Source organism: Pavona decussata, unplaced genomic scaffold (assembly GCF_977016875.1).
Source record: "Pavona decussata unplaced genomic scaffold, jaPavDecu1.1 SCAFFOLD_324, whole genome shotgun sequence".
Taxonomy (NCBI): Eukaryota; Metazoa; Cnidaria; class Anthozoa; order Scleractinia; family Agariciidae; genus Pavona; species Pavona decussata.
In genome coordinates, this window is record NW_028145713.1 from 612059 (window position 1) to 634225 (window position 22167).

The 22167-nt window shown below is 40.0% G+C and overlaps 1 protein-coding gene and 1 pseudogene across 2 annotated transcripts; both read left to right on the plus strand.

Moving 5' to 3' along the window:
• The first annotated feature begins 1528 nt into the window (after nucleotides 1–1528).
• LOC146453681 (uncharacterized) lies at nucleotides 1529–5072 on the plus strand. The gene is made up of 2 exons (XM_085096273.1): nucleotides 1529–1556; nucleotides 1596–5072. The coding sequence occupies exon 2, from the start codon at nucleotides 1715–1717 to the stop codon at nucleotides 5057–5059; it is 3345 nt and encodes a 1114-aa protein (XP_084952399.1). The 5' UTR covers nucleotides 1529–1556; nucleotides 1596–1714; the 3' UTR covers nucleotides 5060–5072.
• A 4151-nt stretch (nucleotides 5073–9223) lies between these two features.
• On the plus strand, nucleotides 9224–21489 carry LOC146453682 (uncharacterized; annotated as a pseudogene). The gene is made up of 8 exons (XR_014859442.1): nucleotides 9224–9605; nucleotides 10381–10602; nucleotides 12449–12631; nucleotides 13490–13652; nucleotides 14308–14531; nucleotides 15766–15979; nucleotides 16806–17065; nucleotides 21299–21489. The product of XR_014859442.1 is annotated as an uncharacterized LOC146453682 (transcript).
• The last annotated feature ends 678 nt before the right edge of the window (nucleotides 21490–22167 follow it).

The following is a 22167-nucleotide window of genomic DNA, read 5'->3' on the forward strand; positions in this document are numbered from 1 at the left end:
GCAGCTCCATCGGATCAGAAGCCTACCAGTTTCGAGATTCCCACACGAAAAAATGAGGGGACTGTGAACAGTCTACTATCTACGGAAACGTCAAAATAATGATCTAGTATTATTAACAACCCCACTAGTCAACATAAAATAGTATTAATAATCTTTAGCTAAGGGTGGCCAGGATGGAAATGGTTGCAACTTGTAAACAAATGGGCAATGTTTTTTTTCTTGTTCTCCCATTTTATTTTAAAGAAATCGTTAAAAAAAAGAAAACGTTGCAGTTTGTTCTTCTTCTGAGAAATCGCTTAACATTTTAAACCAGCACTGTAAGGGTAGTTTTTAGTGTTAGAGAAAAGTTTCTTTGTCAAATATTTCCCTAGTTGACCAAAAGACAGCAAAATCTTCGTGACAGTGCTCCTTTAAACTTGGCAAAAGTCCTTTTTCACATTACCTTTCTTAGCCTTTACAGTATCTACACCGGCATTATTCTTGTCAGTTTAACCGCAGACGAAAACAAACGAAGGCTCTAGATCTGTGTTTGTAAACAGAACGATTGGCGAGAGTCGACTGGTAACGACCGAGTTACATCGCGGAGGCTCCGGCTTCCGGTTCTGATTGTACTGAGACGTTTTACACGCGAAACGATTGATGTCAACTTAATTTCATCCAGGTGAAGAGAGTACATTCGACTGCACCAAAGCATGGGCAGTCGTGGCTTCGATCGACGGCGATCGAACGGCGGAAGGGAACGGTAAGACTTAAAATTCCGTTCTAACTGATGGTTATGTATGGTAGATGTATTTTTTCAGTCTGTGACACAGGCATACTCGGAAAAAGAAAATCCGAGTTCTCCCAACAGGAATCGTTGCTATGACTTTCCGATCGCTAGTTCGGATGCTCTACCACTGAGTTACAGGAGCTTATATAGGTTTATGTGACAACCATCCTACGAACTGCTGGGATATGATTTAACCGAATGCGACTTCTGGCCGATTCAATCGATCACAAGTGATTCTCGAAGATATACCAAATCTCTACCCTTTTTATGTCTTGCCAATCATTCAGGTGTTAAAATTCAAGCTGCATGGAAGTATTTAACAGCAAAGTTCAGCGCAGTACATTTACATTTGACTCGTCAGCTGGTTTCACAGTTGTCATTTTTCATTCACTGAACGAATGAAATTATGCCTAGGCGGAAGTTTGAAATGAATTGTCTTACAGTTGTTTAATAGTTAAAATTTGGCCACTAACTCCACTGTGTTCGAGCGACAGAAAATTACACGCGTAATATTTGCTTAATTAGCAGCACTGAAGTACATTTGGGGCTCCATTTTGGAAAACAAAACATATGCAGTAAGGGACCGATCGTTTATTACGTCCTAGGGGGGGGCGGTGGTTTTCTAAAAAATCGAGTGTATGAAAATTTTACCCCCCAAAAAAACTTTCAAACAAAAGTTTTACCCCCCATTGCAATGACAGTTTGAAAATTTTACCCCACCCCTCCTCATGGTTGGCCTGGTGGTTGAATTGTTGAGAAGGTCCTGGGCACAACGCTTGGTTACATTGTCAGTTCAATATGGCGGCTACCAAAATATGTGCGGAAGTCGCTAGCTCTCTGAATCTGAGCTGGCAAGAGAAACGATCAGAAGTTAGGCGAAATTCAAGTAAGGGAACGTACCTTAGATCATCTCTTCAATGTCTTGATAATAACGATGTTTTGTTAATGCTGGAGTCTATTCTTCAGTCGTCAAAAGAAGGTACACAGAAGGTCAACGCAGCTCGGGGTTTGAGAGCAGTACAGGAGCATTTGATGTATGGATGTGGATATATCGATTTTGAAGAAGCCTACCATCTCTATTCGTCTTTTAATAGTCATTTGTTTTGCCCAGATAAGCAAGCCTTCAGAGATAAGCTGCTCGATGAAATACACGGTTTGCCTGTCTATGTCATTACTCAACCTTTTACCTGCAAGATCTTTGTCGTTCTCAAGAATAGTAGCGATATGGAGAAGTTTATAGTCGATTTTACCAACTCTATGATTGATGAGAAGAGTTCCAATCACGTTATTGACAGAGATACTCTGGCAATGCTGTTAAAAAGTATGGACTCTGAATACGATAGAAACGTACTGCGCACTGTTCTAGCCCTGTGTTATACACGCCCGGAGTTATACGACCTTGGAATTGATGCGGACACAGCCAGAAGACGTATAACAGATATTACTGAAATAGCAAAGGAATGCGACAATGCTTTGGCAGCGGGAGAAGACCTTGTTCGTCTCCAACTCCTGAAAAAGCAAGAACAAATTCAAAGTCAAATAAAGGAGGTAAACAGTACACTTGATAAAAAGCGAGATGTCTGGCCAGAAAGGAGAGTCAAAGATTTGGAAGAGTCAAGAGAACTATTTGAAGAGAGGCTTGGTGAAATTCAAAATCTACTTGAGAAGGGAGATACAACTGCTGTTGAAAAAGTAAGAAGAGCTGCTAAAAGGCGTGCTGGATTATTGCTGGAAGAACATCGTGTTAAGAGAAGAAAACTTGGTGCCCATAGACCAACGGAAATGGACGACGATGAGGAGCAGTACTTGTTAAAGGCAATAGAAGACATGTCGACATGCCATGGACGACGACATGACACCGTCTTGTATATGCACCACAGAGTAAAGGCAAAAGATATGCTCAGAATTGTCAACCACAGGAGAGCAACGAAAGGTAAGAGGCCCCTTAAAGCTGTGTCGACTGTGCTGGCTCGTGGAAGACCAAAGCGAACGTCCAGTATCCAAGCCAAGCGGCACTTAGGACAATCTCTCTTTTGTTGCAAAAAGCCACCCAAGACAGAAGACAGCGAGACTGAGTTGACACATCACCAACGCGCACACGTAAGAAATGCTGTAGAAGATTTCTGCTATAAGGACGAAGACAGAAAATATGCATTGATTAAGAGCATTGACGACAAGGCCTATGTTCGTCCTGGAACATCAGTGGGTTTGCGTGACGTTAAACGAGGAGCGATTTATCAGCCCAGTGATTCGGAAATGGCAAGAAAACTTCCTAAATATGACTGGGTAAAAGAGGAGGTCTATGTTACGCCTTCAACTCACCGCATTTTTACTAAAGAACCCAGAGCAGTTGGCGACAAAGAAGCGTATGTAATGAGCGAGGATGAAAGCTTTGTGTTCATGCGACCTAAGGCTCAAGTAGGGAGTAGTGGAACAGTGTGGTCGTCAGAGGACTTCGACCTTCGAGCGAGCAGGCCAGATTTATACGAAGTGTCCGATTCTGGTTCCTCTGGTTCTATTCCCTTTCGAAGTTTCTGTACAAGGATAAAAGACAAAGTGAAACACTTTACTCTCACAACAACTCAAACAGACGTACTGGCAATTAGTGCAGATGCAAAATGTCCATTTCGAAATTACGAAAAGAAACGTATATACCACACTTCTGAGTACCTTGAACGAGCCGCAGATAAATGTGACATTACCAAAATGTCAGAGGCAGAAGTCCAACATTGCAGCAGAATTCAAGGACTCGTTCAATCAACTGTTTCCTCTATGAACAACTTGTCCACAGGTGCAAATACTACTGGAACAGAGCTTTGGGAGGAATACCAAGTTGTAATAAAGAAATGTGAAGAAATTCTGACAGTATTGGATGACTTGCATTTGCCAAAAGTGAAACCGCGAGTATTAGAACTCACGGACGCAGGACCTGGTGTTGGATGCAACAATGGCGCTGTCCAATATAGAATGGCAGAGACAGTGCTCACTCATGGTCTTGATAAAATTGTTCGCGTGCACAGGGCAAGAGGCGATAGCGGCCAAAACGAGGCGGAACGCACAAACGCGTCAATTGGTGATGCACTCGTTACTGGCGAGACTCTTCAATGGGAATATCATAAACGTTTTGAAGGAATGAGCAGAGATGAAATCGAAGCCCTGTCCCTTCAGGAATATGAGCAGCTAGAGGAGGAAAGAATGAAGAAAAACGCATGGCGAGCTGCTGCGGACCTAGCCGAGCGAGTAGATGGAGAGCCAGCTCCAAGTGGCTTTATATCTTGCCGTGTTACTCCGAATGAAAGTGAGCAATTCCTGTGGGATCGGGACTATATGGAGAAGTACATTTCAACCAAATCCGAATCTGGTAAACTGAATTTGCCTGGCCATGGATATTACAGCCAGATCGAGAGATTCTGTGAACTACATTTCAAGAGGGGGGAGCTTTACTTAGAGTATGTAAAGGGAGCATGTGAGGACAAAGGGGAACTATGTGATTTTTGTAAAGAGTGGAATGGCCCTAGGACTGGATGCGTCCCTAGGCCGTACCCAGATTACGAAACGACCGGATTTCATTACTTACCGGCCCGTAACACTCCTATTCAAGACCACACAGGAAACGCTCGAGATGTTGATGACTTTCAACCGCGTGCACAGCTTAAAAAGTTCTTTAACCGAAATGCCATATCATCATCAGATGAAGACAGCATCAAAGACTTCTCTACAAAGTACATAGTCCCGGAAAATCTTGTTCGAAACTATGTACTCCATCAGGAACATTTGGAGTTGATGAAACAGAAACGGCAGAGAGAAGAAATGGCAAAAAAAGAAGCACGAGCAGAAAAAAAATACGAGGATTACAACTGGGAAGATCTGTACGAAAGCAAGAAGATATCGTCTCTAAGAGTTCTTGAGCTAGACAAGTACATTGACTACCACAGTCTCTCAGAAAGAGCTCATAAAATGAAGAAAAAGGACAAGGTGTCTCTTGTGCAAGCTCACATTGCCATGGCAGCATTCTCTAATGTAAGGGAAGAAAGGATGTTGGATCAGGATGAAGAATCAGAAGACGAAGATGACGTCGTACTCAACGAATGGGGTACATCACAAGAAGATGAAGATCTTGAATTGTTTTGTCTTTGTAGGCAGCCTGAAGATGAACGTTTTATGGTTTGCTGCGATAAATGCGACGACTGGTTCCATGGAGAATGTCTAAACATGTCAGAGGAGGAAGTAGAAACGTACAAGGATAACCCTGATTTAGAATTTATCTGCCCTTTATGTATTGCTACGTAATGATACTTTCAATCCAGTGTGGAATGCTGTGGTGTATGTCTGAGGAAGAAACAGAAACATACAAGTACGATCCAGATGTAAACTTTATTTGCCCTTTGGTTTTACTTCTTAAACTCCTCTTTGTCAGCTTCGTAGCCTCGATTCAAATTTCTAAATGCAAGTTTTCATTCAATTTACTTTATTAAATATTAAACACAACGTGATGAAGTAGACAAAATACATAAACAGTGACAGTAACTTTCTACTTCGGAATTTCACAAGCCCTCTTCTGTTATGTCAGTCTCTGTGTCACTGCTGCTGTCGGAGCTGTTTTGATTTGCTTCCTGGTAATCATCCATTTTACTTAGCAGTTGTGTAGTTAAACTGCTTGGAACAAGGTCCACTATTGTACACCTTGCTTGATGGCTAAATTTGCCAGTATGTAGTAAATGGACAAGGTGTCGTACTCTAGACGCTGTGATAGATAAGGGAACTTCTCTATCTACTTTTAGATCACTGTCATAAATAACTTCCCCTTGTTTGTACATTTTTTGTCCCTCTTCAGTGAGAAGATAATTGACAATGAGCTGTACATTCTTTTGAAATATCTGCGTTTTCCTATTTTCATTCTTTTTATCATTTTTTATTTTCTTAGCAGCACTACTTTTCCTATATCCACGTCTGGTTTTACAAACCGCAGTAAACTTCTTAGCCGCTTCTTCAGCTTTTGATAGTAATGAAGTCATTTCATTTCTCATATCCTGTAATGACTCAATCAGTCTACCATTGCAAATGTGGTGGAACATTTGCCACTTGTGCTTAAGATTTATCCCATTTGTCTCAAACAATGATTGATCGTGTGCCTTAATTTCAGAAATTAGGTTTTCTACGTCATCTACTAAACTATGTATTTTGGCAGCCACACCAGCTAAAACGTTTCCATCATTAGGGCGAGGGATGTATCCTTCGTCCAGCCGGTTGGCAATCCCTGCCATGTTTTCTGATTTGAGAAAACAATAACTTTTTTCAATTTTTTCCTTTCTTTTAAATAAGTCCCATTGCCTAGCTTTTTCCTGCGTAAAATACTTGCGGAAAACAGTTTTGCTTGGAATCAGCGGTTTAGCAAGTTTAGCAAATTCTTTTAAAACATTGTTAGAAAACTGGATGTCACGATGGGTTCCTACATGTGGAAGCCACCCAAGATCAACGTCCTGCCAATCTTCCTCAGAACTGCTTGTGACATTTCCTCTGTCTATGATTGTAATAGAATAAGCAATTTTTTTGAATAAACATGTTAAAAAGAATTGATATAAATAAATAAATACTACTTTAATAGCTTCAGTCAGGGTGCAAACAAACACTACTTTTTAGTCTACTAGTGACAGTTCCTTCCACCAGCTAAACAAGTCAAAGTCAGCAGTAGTTTTGGCGAAGAAAGTAAGTAGAAAAATATAATTTAGCATTCAATGAAGAACTGAATACACTTTTGGTAGGCATAATTATATCAGTGTGATGAAATAATATATAATAACTAATAACTAGCACAATTAAACAAAAATTTAGTTGTTTTATGATATGTACATCCAATGACCATGATGTTCAGTTTCGGCTCGTGAAAAAAAAATCGCTCGCATTTTGCAAACAATGAAACTGTTTAAAATCATCATATTAAAGTTGGAAGGTCACGAAATCTTTTACCTCCATCTGGTGTTTCGCTTTGCCTTTGAACGTGCTCCACGTGCTCTCTTGGACTAGGGATTAAAAATTATCTCTGAGTTTCCAAGTCAAGGAAATTGGTCTGTGACTTTATACAGATCAGTTGTAAAACGTACTTACATCCATTTTTCTCCCTTAACACCAATAACAAACACAGTCTCTTCGTTGAAATCCAAAAATATGTCCTCTTCAACCTCTGTTCCATCATCTTCAGTGTAACAAGTTACAACCACGTCATCGGGGATGTCGAATTTGGCTATGGCTGTTTCATGAGTTTGATGTGCAATAGCGACAATTAAAACCAGATTTTAGAAAACGACTATCAGTATTAAAACTGGGTTACTGACCAGATTTAACGAATTCATCAAATGAACTTGCTTTAACTGCTTTCCTTATACGCCTATTCAAACTCCAAATCTTGTACAGTGCCATGTTCGCTTGGTTCGAATTTGGGAGTGACCGCTGACCGTTGAGTATTGTCCTGTCCACCAGCAAACTCGTTCCCAGGGTCTCTCTTCTTCACTCCGTGCAAGTTCATCAGTGGCTTGTTTCTCATAGAAATGAGTATTTATTTCAATATATATACTGTATATAAATAAATATAGTATATATTTTTGTAACAATTGTTTTTTTTGGATTGCCATTATTTCAATAATCGCTAAATACATTAAGTTCGTACCTATTGTATGTCTTAAAATTTTACCCCCCCTCACGTTTCGTACAAGGTAAAAAATTACCCCCCCAAAAGGAGCTCGTTTGAAAAAATTACCCCCCCTCAAAAAACACCGCCCCCCCCTAGGACGTAATAAACGATCGGTCCCTAAGCGCCCAGAAATAAATCGCGTGACAACATTGCGTGATGTAGATAGAACGCATCAATTAATCTAAATTAAATAAATGTCAATTTTGTGAATAAATTATATTCGAATAACTCATACATGTACTCAGAGCTATAAAAGTTTAAGCGATGTTTTTCATTGATAGCCCACGCATCAATGAAAAACATGGATTATGCATGGATTAATGTAACTATTGCTATCGATAAAGTTTAATTTCATTGCGCTCGTTTAAGTTAAAGAAATTTGTTCTTGGTCGAATTTTCGCTTCGCTGTTTACAGCTCGTTGGTTTCGCCCACTCGACAGACTTTCTTTGTTTTGTTTGTTTTGAAGTCGAATTAATTCTCTAGAGATACACTGTACGCAGTTTACAACGATAACGTCATCTATTTGGAGTAGTCCTGGTCATGAAAAGTATACTTTTGAGAGCATTTTAGTCATGTTTAGTATTTTAGACCATGATTAAACTCCAATTTAATTTCAATTTTAACAAAAAATATCCATGATCACAGCCCACGTGAACACCCCAACACAACATTGAGGAATCAACTGGTAACAAATTTAATTAATTAGTTGTTCTGTTTTCTTGACAAAGAGTAACCTTCCTTGTAATGTATTCCATCATGTTCACATGCTTTGCCAAATCTCAAGCAACTGATAGTGTTAGAAAGTCAAAAGGAATCATTTTTATTAGAACGCTTTTTAGTAGTTTCAATTAATGGGTTTACGTTTAAAGGTATTTCTCGGTTAGAGTTTGTTCCTTGTTTAAGGTCATTCAAGTTTTATTCAAGTTTGTGCCTGTAGAGGCATTTCCTTAGTCCTGTCTTCTTAAGGGGTTTGTCGAGTTTAGGTGTGGTATTTTTAAGTAGGCATGCTTGAGGATTTAAGCTGACCTTGGATTTTATTGGCCCTGTTAAGCTTGTTTGGGTTTATTGTCTAACTTTATACTTTTGTTATGGAATTTACATTGGTGGTCTTCTACTTGTTATTGTCAAGCATGTAGGTATGTTTTCACACATTGAGTTAAGCAGTTGAGTGTGAAACTAGAGCTCCCTTGGTCAGCAAACCCAAACATGTCTACATTTATAGTATATATTGAGGTTCGCAGATAACGTTAGTCAGTCAGTTGTAAGTGGGAGCTGCGTAAGGAATAAAGATTTGCTTAAAAGAAGATTCTCGGTACCTCCGTTACAGTCGCGAGCGGGTTGCTGTTCTACAATAGGAACGCATTGCGTACAAAAACATTATATTTGGTCATTGTGACTCTAGTGGGTGATATTGCAACTTCGATAAAAAAAAAACAATAAAAAATGTTCACAGCCCGCAGGAAACAGTCTGACGTAACAGGTCGTAAGCATGGTGAAGAATTTCTGAAGTTGTGGCCAAATTGGCAAAAACGTCGGAAAATTATTGATTTTGTTTTCCCAGCGCGGAACAAATTTCCTTGTTAGTTATTTTGTATACTTTGTGCTGCCTTAGTCATATTTGTTGGAACACTTCTCTTCGCCTTCCCCCAATGTTGCTAATATTGAGGGAAAGGGGGAGCAATGCATTTACTCAGGTACCGGCCTTAACTGTCTCCAGGGGCGGATTAAGGGGGAGGGAGGGAGGGGGCGAGCCCCTTTTTTTCTTGTATGATAAAATGAGGGGGTGGTCATGAGCTCTCTCCACAAGTCTTCGTCCCCCTCTTTCTGAACTTTTTGGATCCGCTTCTGGTCTCAGTAGGGGTGACTTACCTTGACGAGAAACCTAGGAAACAATTTTTTTTGTCTTTTGAAGGTCAGCTAATAACCGCCTCAAGAAACAACCTAAAGGACCATTGGAGTGTGAGCGCGTAGAGGTATCTAGGGATTTGAAGGGGTAGGTAATCGGAAAGGGAGGATGTTTGGTTAAAGAAATTATGAAGTCTTCAGGAGCGTCAATCAGTTCGCCGAGGAAAGACGAAGGTTGGTTTACAGTCAGCGGTAATGCCGAGCAACGTGCATGCGCCAAGAGGCTTATTTTAGGAAAAGTGGTGAGTTGTAAAGAAAAATGAAATCAATCCTGAACTTACCTTTGTTCCTTGTATTTTTTTTCCATTGTATGCATGGTGATTGCATGTCTTCGCTTTGCTTTGTTTACCATCTACAGGAATCTTTTCAGAGACGATTAAAGCAATAATGATTCATAACAGTGTATGGCATTTTTGTTTTCAAATTGAAGCTTAATTTTATCTGAACAATGCGTGCTTACCACTGGCCACTTTTCTTTTAGGATTCCATCAGCCGGCCTTGCTAAGATCTTCTTTTCCCGCATAGTCATAAGCCACCCAAAAAAGCTTTAAATTATAATAGGCACCGTCCTCAAGAAATCAGAGTTTCTCGGTCCATTTCGAGATGCGCAGAACGTATGCGCAGTAGAAAAAGGAGAAGGCATCACGCGAATTTGATGTCATTTCAAAAATCAAAAATGTTTGTCCGTCAACAGAAACAAAGCAATAATTGTCTACTTTTGTTATAAATTATCACCCAAGTGCAATAAAACTTTCGGCCAAAGACAAAGAAGGTCCGAATGGATTGAAACTTGAAAAATATTAGGCTAATGTGCTTCAAGTTCTCGCAATATTGTTTACAAAATGCGCGGAACAGATCACGAGTTGTTCCTTTCACGAAATGAATTGATTTCTTTCCTCTCGTTGTTCTAGAATTATTTTTTAGCTAAGTGAAGGTAATAATTAGAAGAGCTAAAAAAACCCATCACACTTCCCCTGTAATCAAATTGCTTACCATGACTGTTGTAAAATTTTACAGCAGGAAATCCAGAGCAGGACTAGCGAGAGACCTCCACTCGGCGAGCTGATTGAGATAGCAGATGAATACAAAGGCTTGGTGATGGGGAAAGGGGGCGATAATCTCAGAAATATAAGCACTCAGACAGGAGCAAAGGTGGTTCGCAAACAAGGCGAGGTGTACATAGCCAGTGGAACAGAGGAGCAGAGGCAACAGGCAAAAGTGGTTATTAAAATTATTATTGTAAGTATACATCAATATGGTTTCTAAGTTTGTTGTATTATTAACCCTTTGCATCCCAACAACGCATATATGCGTCGAAAACACCGTTCTTGCTTCTATGAATTGCTTCTTTTTTAACTTAAGCTAGAACGTCATGGTAATGTGTGAATGGCACCAGCTGATGTATATTGCCATCATCACACCCAGCAAACCGATGACACCTCCCGATTTTTGCTGCATATCACCGTTCGTTGGGCAACAAAGCCCAAAATGCCAATTTTTCGGCCAAATAACAACACCAAAAATTACACTTATTTATCGTCAATTTTTAATCCAAATAATTTGTTCAAAAATAAAAACTCTATATTTACAGCAAACCTCAAGGTCAGACCTAGGTATCTGACTTGAAGATTTTTCTCTCAACGCTTCCCGAGGGCTATACTTCAGCCATTTTATTAGACCCAGTCTTGCGTATCTCACTTTGCCTCGTTCATGCCCAAAAAGAATTCTGGGTAATTTACCCATAGTGCGAACGTAGAACTCCTGCCCTTTTTATTTCATAGTTTATTTTTATAGCTTTTTTTTATAAGCAAAATGTCGAACCCATTGAATATTTTACTTCTCCAAATTCGCCCAAATTACCTTTGTAGGTCCTGGAATCCATCCACAAAACGGCCAGAGAGAAAACTTCACTCGTGTGCCTCCATGTCTGCTACACAGCATGTTTGGCGACTCAGTCAGCATGAAACCACCTCTCACTTCTGTTTTCTTTCAGAGGCTTGCCTCCACCCACATTCCAGCTTAATGATGCCACAATGGTGGCTTCTGCAGAGGAAAATGGCTCAAAAAACACTTATAAAGCGATGATTGTGATTTTACCAGATTCGTGCTCGTGCACTCGCTCGAAACAAACAACAACCGTCACTTGCATCGCGCGCCAATTTAGCCTGAGAGAAATTAATTGGTTTAGACTATTTATTGCCAAAAAGTCATTAAAAAAAAAAAGCACGCACCTGGTTTTTAAAGGGTTAATATGTAACATTATTATTTTTTATTAACATAATATCAAATGTGACAGTTCTTTTGCGCTACAGTTGAAACAAAGTTAATTGTACTTTTTGGTAACTTTAGTTAGTGTTAGCTATACACGAACCCTCAAACATAATTTTATGCTTTAACTACCAATCGTTTATAGATAAAGGATCACTGACTGATTGATTGATTGATTGATTGATTGATTGATTGATTGATAGATAGATTGATTGATTGATTGATTGATTGATTGATTGATTGATTGATTGATTGATTGATTGATGGATCGATCGATCGATCGATTGATGATTGACTGATCTGTCGATCGATCGATCGATTGATTGATTGATTGGTTGAGTCAGCGGTTAAGAAACGTTTGTGAGTCAATTAGTTGTTCTCTCCTCATTAGCGAGAATTTCTCTGAAGAGACGTTTGCTCTTTAGAATAATGTTTGTCTTAAAGATTTCAGTGCTAGCTTTAAATAATGTTATTATCAGCGTAATGTCTTCTTCAGAGATGCAATGATTTGATTGAGGGATGTGTCGAACAACAGTGCTGCATTTGAAGACTGAGGCAACTTAAGACTCATTTTCTTATTGTCGATTCTTGTTGTAGACACTACAGCCAGTTGTCTCACCCATACTCTTGTTTTTCGGTAGGCTGTCAAAATTGACAGAGACATCATTTGAGTTTTACCGAAACTATTCTTTCCTTTTGGATTGTTCACATTATCCTTGACTGTTGTGGCAGTCAATTCACCTTTTCAAATAGATGAGATAAAAGTGTTGGGTAAAGATGGTCACGACAGCTTCTTCTTTTCAATCATTTTCTTTAGGCTGGGGCTAGACTCCGAGGTATGCAAAACGAATTTAATAAAGCCTGTTGCTACATCGATGACTGGAATCTGCCTCCGGACTGTGAACTCAAGCTGGAGCAAGCAGTGCAAAGTGATCGGATGGTGCTTCCAGGATCAACTACACAGTATCGACTAAAGCCAGCAGAAGATTATGGACTGCAGGTTTGCCAATGCTATCTTTTGTCAGTAATGGTTTGTTCTTTGATTCCTGGCGTGTTTCGCACCCGCTGAACAACCACCTGGGTACACGGGTAGGGTGGGGTTGGGTGGGTTCTGTGGATACGATGGTGGGTAAATTGATATGACAACACCACAATAAATTACACCTATTCAAGTGTAGACGAACTGTGCACCCATGTAATGCGATAGAAATCGAATGAAGTTATTTTTGTTGAGTGCCGTGACGACTTCTTTCCTAGTAGTTCCCCGGGCTTGCTTGTCCTTTGGAAAAAATTTGTTTCACCGAGCTCGGCGGGATTTGAACCACGACCTCCGGAGTAGATCAACAGCGCTATAACCAACTGAGCTACAAGGTCAGCTGGGAGCTACGCGTGGGAATTAAGGTATTAATTCTCAATCATCTCACGCTCTGGATAGACGTTTTTTGAAGATACGAAAAGCCCGCGGGTTGGGGGGGGGGGGGGGGCACTCTCATTTGAAAGGGGCGGGGATGCTCGTCGTCTCGCTCAGGGGTGTTAATTTCGGATTGTGGTCTTACTTAGGGTATCCTGGGTAAAACGCCATTATATTTAGCCGTGAAGGTCTCGTTTAAGGTTCCACGCGAAAAGTTACTGTATTATTTATTTGTCTGTGTTTTAAAATAGTCTCTTTTAGGGGGTCAAAATAGTTTGGGCCATGCCCAAGTTCGTCTTCTTTAGGGGTTTAATTCAAAACGTTCCGACGAGCATCCCCGTCCCTTCCATATAAGGTTCCCCCCTCCCCATGGGATGAAAAGGCTACCCCCTACTTTGCTCTTTCTCTCTCCCTTAATCGGAATTATCTATTCGATCATGCAACTAGGAATCTTGCTGTCCAGATGAGGAACCAAGCTATCTGGAAAAACTTGTCAATGACGCTTTGGAAGCGCTCCGTAAGATTAAACTTGAAACGAGGACGAAAGAATACCTCAAAGCTGACATGTGGTGTCACTTTGGAACGGCCATCATCAGAGGACCTGACGAAGGTATTATTGAATTACTATCGATTCCATCTACCTTAAAAAATGTTATAGCAATCAGTAACACAAAACCGGCAGACTTGTCTCACTTGAATAATCTACACATTTTATCTTCACACAAAAACATCTATGTGGCTTTGGTATTAGCTGATTCTAAATTCCATCTAGGTTGCTTTAATTCAGCCTTGTATTGAACTAGCGCTACGTTCAGGGGAGCTTAACGGTAGGGGCCTTAAAAGTTGAGTAAGAGCTAGAAATTGAGTACTAGCCACTAGCGCTTCTCGAATCCAGTTTGCAGGCTTTGGATAATAATGATCACTTGCCAGACCGATTTTGTTTCTAGAGTCTACTTGTCTGCTGGTAAGCTACAGAAAAGAACAGGAGAGAGCTGCGAGAAACTGACTAGATTGAAATTCAAAAGTTGCGCTCGTACACAAATTTTAAGGTCTGACAGGGGTTTGGTTTCAGTGACCAAGCAGCCTTCTTCACCAGCAGGGTGGCCAGTGCGGCGCTAGAACTCTTGACAGGAGGAGCGATCATCTTCCTCAAACGGGCTAGGCCCTCCCGCCAACCGGGAGCTAATCATTAATACTATACAACTAGCTATCTTTACAGTTAATGTACTGTTCAAAATCATTTGTTCAAAAATCATTTGTTACAGAGGAAGCCGATGAAGGTGAATGGACCATTGCTCAGGCAACAGAAATGTTCCAAGCGTCAAATGAAGGGCTTCACTGGAGAGCTGCATTCAAAGAAGGAGTCAATTTGGACAAGACATTTCTGGAAGGAAGTGACTGCGAAAACACTCCTGAGGAATATTTAGATTACGTGGCAAGATACGACTTAGGATTTTTAACACCATGTGGTCATCAGATAAGATTCAAGGTAAGGTTGATATTCACTGATATTCATCAGGCCCAATTTTTAGAGCGCTTTCTAATTGAGTGTCGTAAAACCAAAACCAAAGTAAATACTCTGGCCAATCGGAACAGATGTAAACAATACAGCGAGCTTATCAGATTTCGAAGCCAGTACAAGAAACTGGCGCCAAGCGCGGGGAAACACGTGCGACATAAACACCGTTGGTTTTGGTTTGGATTCCCATTGGTTGAGAAAGTGGCGCGAGTTTTGTTAACCAATCACAGAATGTTGTAATGCAAAACCAAAGCAAACGCGAAATTAATTTCGACACTCAATTTAAAACCGCTCTATTTGCGCTCCACTCATGATTTGGCCGCTCGCTTCTAGTTTTTTGTTTTGCGTTTCCTGTGGCAATAGTTTACAAGCCAAACGAACACAGTTTGGTCTGCATTACGTAGCGGTTTCTCTGAGAAAGTGCGTCCTATTTAAAAGTTGTATTGCATACACGTATGGACCATGTTAACCCAACTTACAGTCAGCTGTTTTGGTGTGGCTGCCTTAAAATGTCTTTCTTGTTAGTGCCCGAAGGAGTTTCAGTAACAGGTATTAATGTGAGTGTGGACGAAGTTGATAGCATGGTAAAACTTGGTGTAGTATCATTAAAGTAACATGAAGATTAGTTGCTCTTATGCTATTGTTTAGTGACAAAGTTCGTTCGGAAGAAAACTTGGTATTTTTAAAGGAAAAAAAATGGCCTCCGAAAACTATGGCTACTGGAAAGTACTAACAACAAAATTAGTGCAGAACAACAACAATAGAAAGACTTAATTCAAACAATAAAGAAAATGATGACTTTAACCCGCAGGTAGCTGTTGCTATTCGCGGCGGGTTCAATAAATCGTTATATTTTACACAAACTAAAAGACGAAAAAAAAAAAAAAAACAGACAACAAAAAAGACATCATTTTTTAGGCAAAAAACAAACAATCAAAGCAAAAAACTTTTCTTGTGCCGCCACCTATTTTACAAAGACTCACACGCGTACGGCTTGAGGTGGCTGTGGAAATTAACGACACGAAAACGAATTCGATCAATGCCGACCATTTCTAGACTTGTCGCCTCACGGCGCAAGTAAAAAAAAGGAGAGAAAAAGCAATTTTAAAAAAAAATTACGAGGTAAGTGGTTTAGGGTACTTGAATGGCTGCTTATGACATGGTGAGCTGAAAACATTAATAATGAATCTCCCTCATTGCGCAGGTGTGGGTAACAAAGAAGAACGTCGGCAAAAAGCTGGAGGACATTCCAATTCCTTTCAGTGACGTGAAAAACATATTGGATGAGGTAAACTTTGAAGATGAATTGACGCGGTCAAGATGCCGTGGATGGCTGGTTCTACCATCCAGAAGATAGGCGGACATTTTGTTTCCTGGTTGTGAATTTGATTGCAGACTCACCATCCGTGGACGAACTGGTATGAAAGCGATTTGCTAAGGAAAGAAAAAATGAGAATGGTGTATATAATTCAGTGAATGACACAGACAAACTAGGAAAAAGGAAATCAGAGCGCTCCTATCAGGAGTCGAACCTATGACCTTCCGATTAGTACTTGTTCGGATGCTCTACCACTGAGCTACAGGAGACTCGTGGGAGCTAGGAACTAGTAGATTGGTTCTGTCATATGCAAGCCATCTATATATAAATGGATTTTCGCGCAACTTTCACAAAAAATGTGTCTGTGGGTCAGACTGAGGGCCACTATTCGTCGCTGACGTTTAAACTCAAAATGCAAAACGAGCGAAAATTTATTTAAAAAAAAAAAGCAACGAAAACAAAACAACAGAATAAGAGTGCAAAGTTCTGTTCAAGAGTTTTTATTTTGATTGTCCATGTATTCATTACATATGATACAGAAGGAGGGGGGGGGGGGGGGGGGGAGGGGGCGAAGTTGATGCCCGGGAGGTTCGTCTGCTCAAAACACCAAAAGAGTTTCTGTGGCCAGTGAAGTATATTCAAATCCGTTTCCTATAGATTGGTGTTGTAGTAGTTTTTGTTCGAACTTGTACAGTTTGCAACGTTTCAGCTTTCAACATGATAAGATTATAAACATATTTAAAATGTTATAAAATACTGTGCACGTACAATAATTTTCCGGGTCCGAAATGTTAACTGAGTTTTTGAGAAACGCACTCCTTTAGTATAAGCGTTGCAAGATTTTATTTAATTAATTTAACTTCTTCTCTTTGAATTAAAGGTTCAAATGATTACTAAACTTAAATGTACTATTTGTCCTCACATAGATAGTGCTCTCGTAACGGACTACGTACCGAAACAAGAAGCAAGGCAGGCCTTGTCAAGATACTTGTCTGAATTTGTTTTGACCGATGAAGATAGCCTTGAGCTCCGTCTGCCCGAGATGACCATACCTGAGGGTTTTCACTTAACCCATAATCGATGTTCCAAACGATGTCTGTATGAAATCAGTCACGGGTTTGCTGTCATTCTCTCAGAGGAAAGCTCATGGGAGTGCGACGAGAAAACAGAGGAGAACAGAACATCGGTATGTGGGTTAGTTCAGTTGCGGCCGCTTTTAACAATATTTTCCCTTGAAAATTGGCATAAAGCTTCGTGACACTAGGTCATCAAAGCCATCTGTTAACTAGGGGTGCATGCCCATGTCCACCTAAGTGTATAGCAGTGCACTGCAGCGTATGCCCGTGTATGGCCAACTATAGCTACACACCTATTTCAACCATGTCAAACCACTATATGATGGTTACACCACATATCTATGAATTTAGGCTCGATTTCCGCTGCTCCCTCGGGCCCGGCTACGTGGGCTCATTTCCGGAAAAGCGGCTGTTAATCCCGCCGATCTGCTAACTCAGTAACGGAGCAGTTTGCTTTCGAAGACTTCAGCCTCGAAATGATTTCCTCATACGAAAAAGAAAAAAAAAATACCCGTTGAAATTAACAAACTTCGAGAATAAATGGTAAGCAGTTCTGCACGTAGTAAAGCTCAAAATGGTATCATTCATTTCATTCAAATCTCACTGATACAAAGTCAGTCCATAAATCTGAGATGATTTAATAATAAGCCATACTTGTGGTTTGACCATCGGTCTCGACGATATAATTTGAAAATAAATAAAAAATGATAATAATGATGATAATGATGATGATGAGATAATAATAATAATAATAATAATAATAATAATAATAATAATAATAATAATAATAATATATTCTCTTTAATAATAATCTATTTTATTCTCGGTTTTCACTGTCACGCAATTGAAAAATCGAAACCATTCCATGAATTAAGTCAAGAAATTGATATGGTATAGAGGATAAATAAATAAGGCATCTGTCCAAGTGTCAGGCCTGTGCGGCATTCCGTACTCGAGTTATTTGACAAAATGTTCCACATAAATTTATAGAGCTTAGTATGGAGACGCCATGTTTGTGTCCCTCTGAGGGGCACAAACATGGCGGCCGGAAATAGGAAAAAATATCTGGAGTTCACTTTTGCCAGAAACGTATTCAAGAAATGGTCCATTGTAGTGAGTCAAATTCGTCTTCACAAGTCCAAACAAAAGCCTTTTGTTGTTTATTGCGCTTAGGGAATTGTTCCGAGACTCGGCGAAGATGAATTTCAAATCGTCACAAAATTGTCGGCGTGTCAAATTAGCGGCACTAGGGGAGAGGGGTTTGGAAAGCTGCGGAAGGTTTACTATTATTGTTATTGACCCCAAGCAAGAAACCTGGAAATGCTAAATTCTTTTATACGATTTTGGATCAGTTGAAAAAAGCGCGCAGCTGGATCAGTTGAAAAAAGCGCGCAGCACAACGCCGCAAAACAGTGAAGCTTTTATCGATGGTTTCGCTTGGTCAAGAGTTGTGATTTCAAAACTAACTTGTCTTACTCGTAAAAAAAAAAAAGAAAGGAAAGAAAAGGCTTCGTTTATGAAAACTCGCCCTTTGGATTGGAAAAATCGGCCGATTAGACCGTTTGATTGAAAAGGATCATTGTGGTCGTTGTCATTTAAGGGTGCGTTCGATTGGGAAATCCGGATTTAGATTTTCATGCCGCATCAAAGGAACCGACGAATCCTTGTCCAGAGTGGATTCGTCGGTTCCTTTGATGCGGCATGAAATTCTAAATCCTGATTTCCCGATCGAACGCACCCTTAGTCTTAAAACAAAAGCATCGGTTGCTAGCGCGGCTCTTAAAGAAGAGGTGTTAGTTTTAAAACCATCACGCTTTCACTCGCGACACGACGCTTTCGCCAAATATGCAAATTTCGAACTCGTGCAGTCATCGGCTATTTTTGAATTTCCCTCGTGAATTTCGCTATTGTAATAACAGCGAGTTTGAATTTCCCTCCTGAATTATTAAGCCTTTGTTTGGCGCTAAAGCTATTGTTTCAAAATCTCCTTTTATGGCCGTATTTGCGACGCTAAACAAAGAGCATTGTCTTTGAATTTGATCAGCTTTTCTTGATACGGCGGCGGGGGGAAGAAGTTTGTTTGCCCTTGTAAATTTTCAAATGTTTAGATTAATATTTCTCCTCAAACTTAAATTGTTTAGAATGCTGAAAATCACCCGAAGAGTCATTTTTAAGATACGGAACAGCTTTGTCACGCCCGTCCTCCTGATGTCACGCACGATGGAAACTCGGAAATTGAAACTGTGCTATTTTCAAAAGGAAGCACGACATCGAGCTAAGAAATTGTGAACAGACATACTTTTAGGTAATCTTTCCTTGAATGAAGGTAAGAATTTTGTAGGCCTCCCAGTTTTGAATTCTAGAATTTGGTGACGTCACGTGAAAACCAAGAATTGAATAACGAATAATACCACGTATTTACGAAACTAGGCTATTAATAATAGTAATAATAATAATAATAATAATAATAATAATAATAATAATAATAAAGAGAGAGAGAGAAACTGGTCATGATGTTAACCAATTGAGATTGTTCCTCAAACGCATTTTAGCTCATCCTCTCTTGATTTTAGTCAGTAGACAACTCGCTCCCTTTAAAGGGACTGTGTCAGCTGGGGGACATGCGCAGTAGAGTCCGGTTGAGACTAATTTGCATATAACTCGTCAATGTATTTTTGTTTGTCCGCCATTGCGTCCGTCGTGTCGATCTCACTTCTCACGCACGGAGATACGTTTTCACTTGCCTGCTTTGCCAAGCTTATGGAACAGACTGTACTGTCGATGAAAGTGTATCACATCAGTTAAGTTTAACCGCTTGATTCACTTTTAATGTGCTGTCTGACGCAAATTATCGGTCAGCTTACCTTTGCCAATACAGCAGTGATAAATAATGATTTACGCGTGAGTTCCTTTTGTTTATATGCCAATCCTTGCAATTGCAAAACTACTTGCGCTCGAAAAACTACGTCCAAAAAACCCCGCGGTTGCCACTGCAAAACTGCGGAAGTACACTGCACGTGACTGATTTATTTAATTGTGGCACGAAGAAAGGGTCGGCTGGTCAAAAAAGCGAGAGCGGTATTTGTATTCATGTCTGATTTACACTCATCATCTGTCAATGCATTTATAGCAATATCAAGGTCAAGCGAGTTCTAACGACATTAATAACTATCCGCCTCGTTTCGCCTCGTTTGCTACTGTTAGCTATTTTACTTTATATAATCATTACGAAATCGCGCCCATTGAAACACGTCGCCCGATAAAAATGGGGTACCATGATGCTTTGCAAGCATTATAAAGCGTGCCGCTGGTTGCGGTATCTTCTGTCTCGCAGCATGAATCCTCAAGAGTGTTCGTTTATTTGTTTGCTCAAGAAGCTCAAGAAGAAGGAGTTTACGTAAGGAAACGGTAGCAGCGCCCTTTGAAAGGTATGTATTAAAGTTCTAACATCGAATGTGGTTGATTTGGGACCCTTTAAATCAAAATTTTTGCTTTGAATCGCAGTATATTGCCGTAAAAACACGCTTCCTTGATTGAAAATTACATTTGCTTCATTCCGCCGTGCCGCTCGATTATGCAAATTACTTTCAATTCACTGGAGACAGTGATTATCTGTTTTCCTCCCTTTTTATCACAATGATAGCATACATAATGTCCATTATTATTGGGAACTGTCGTTTGGCATCGAATAACCTAAAAATCATCGCTTCCTTGATAGCGCTGGGCAATTTTTTATTTATTTTAGTTTAGTCACGCAACTTCTGCTGATAAACTTCGCCTTCCGTTCTTTTGTGATGTGTTATTTTTCTATTGTGTTTCAATGAATAGATGCGTTCCGCAAATTGTCACTTTAACAATACCATACACAAAAGACTGCTGTGATTGACGTCCAAAATGAGGCTCATTTGCATTTTACGAGCGACGTGTTTCCATGGGCGCGACTTCGTAATGAAGCTGAATTCTACACACATTTTGATTGGTTCTTGCTTATGATCTATTTGAGGACAGATGCATAGATGACGTCACCTTTAACAACTTTTGCTTCTTCATTGTATAAAACAAATAGATTCCATGTTGCCGTGTGTCTGTTCAGTAATACATCACAGAAGACGTCAAAATGTGGTAAGAACATCAGTGACACACGCTCAGTGACTCGCCTCGTGTGCCACTTTTTTGCTCTTACCACATTTTGACGTCATCTGTGATCTATTGCCGGAACAGACGCACGGCAACATGGAATCTATTTGTAAAATAGTCTTAAGAGTCATAAAAGAATGCGCCCTCGGCTTATAGCTTGCGGTCTTGCTAAAATTGTAACTAACTGTTGCTCTGTCACCTTGCAGACTGACCTCTATCTGCACTTTAGAGAGTGGGACGAGTTGCTCAGCAGTGGAGACTGGGAACCGGAAGTAATAGCTGAGAAGATTCCCGAGTTTTTGCGGTTTGTGAAGAAAGTTCAAAGCTTGGTACTTCGAGAAATGAGGACAAAAGCTGATCGATAAACCCGTTATTAATTTCATTCAATTTATTTATTAACCTATTCCCTACCAAGGACGTATATATACGTCCTCCAGAATTACACGCAACGACCCAGGACATATATATACATATACGTCCTCAAACAAATAGCATGACTCACTGTCCGGTCGTTCATACAACTGGTTTATTCAATGTCTTTTGTAATTGTGATTTAAGGTAGCCTGCGAACGCAGACGTCTTTCCGACTGTCGCTTCTCCACGCTAAAAAAATAACGGAGAGAAACGACAGTCGGAAACCGGCTGTTTGTGTTCGCAGGCTAGGTCAAATGCTCTTTTCGACAAATAAATGTAAATATATCAAATTCTCGCTTCTTACTGCTGTAGCAGCTGCTTCCCGACAACATCAAAAATAAAGAAGAAAAAAAGAAACCGTTCGACGGTTCTGAAGCCATCTGCATGTCTACCAAAGTACCGAAACGCTTTTTTCGTTTGTGATTTGGTTACAGTAAAATTTCCACGATGTTACGAGCATTTCGTTGGGCTGTACCGGCGATTATGGTTCAGAATTAAAGGGGAAGTATCACGAAAATTTGATTTCATTTCAAACCCCCAAAATGTTTGTCTGACAACAGAAACAAAAAAATTGTCTAGTTTTGTTATAAATTACCACCCCAGTGCAATAAAACTGTCAATTAGTGCCTCTGGCCAGAGACAGAGTAGGTCAGAATGGATT

Coding starts and splice junctions, on each gene's coding strand:
- LOC146453681 (XM_085096273.1), top strand. CDS start 1,715: ATGCTGGAGTCTATTCTTCAGTCGTCAAAAGAAGGTACACAGAAGGTC.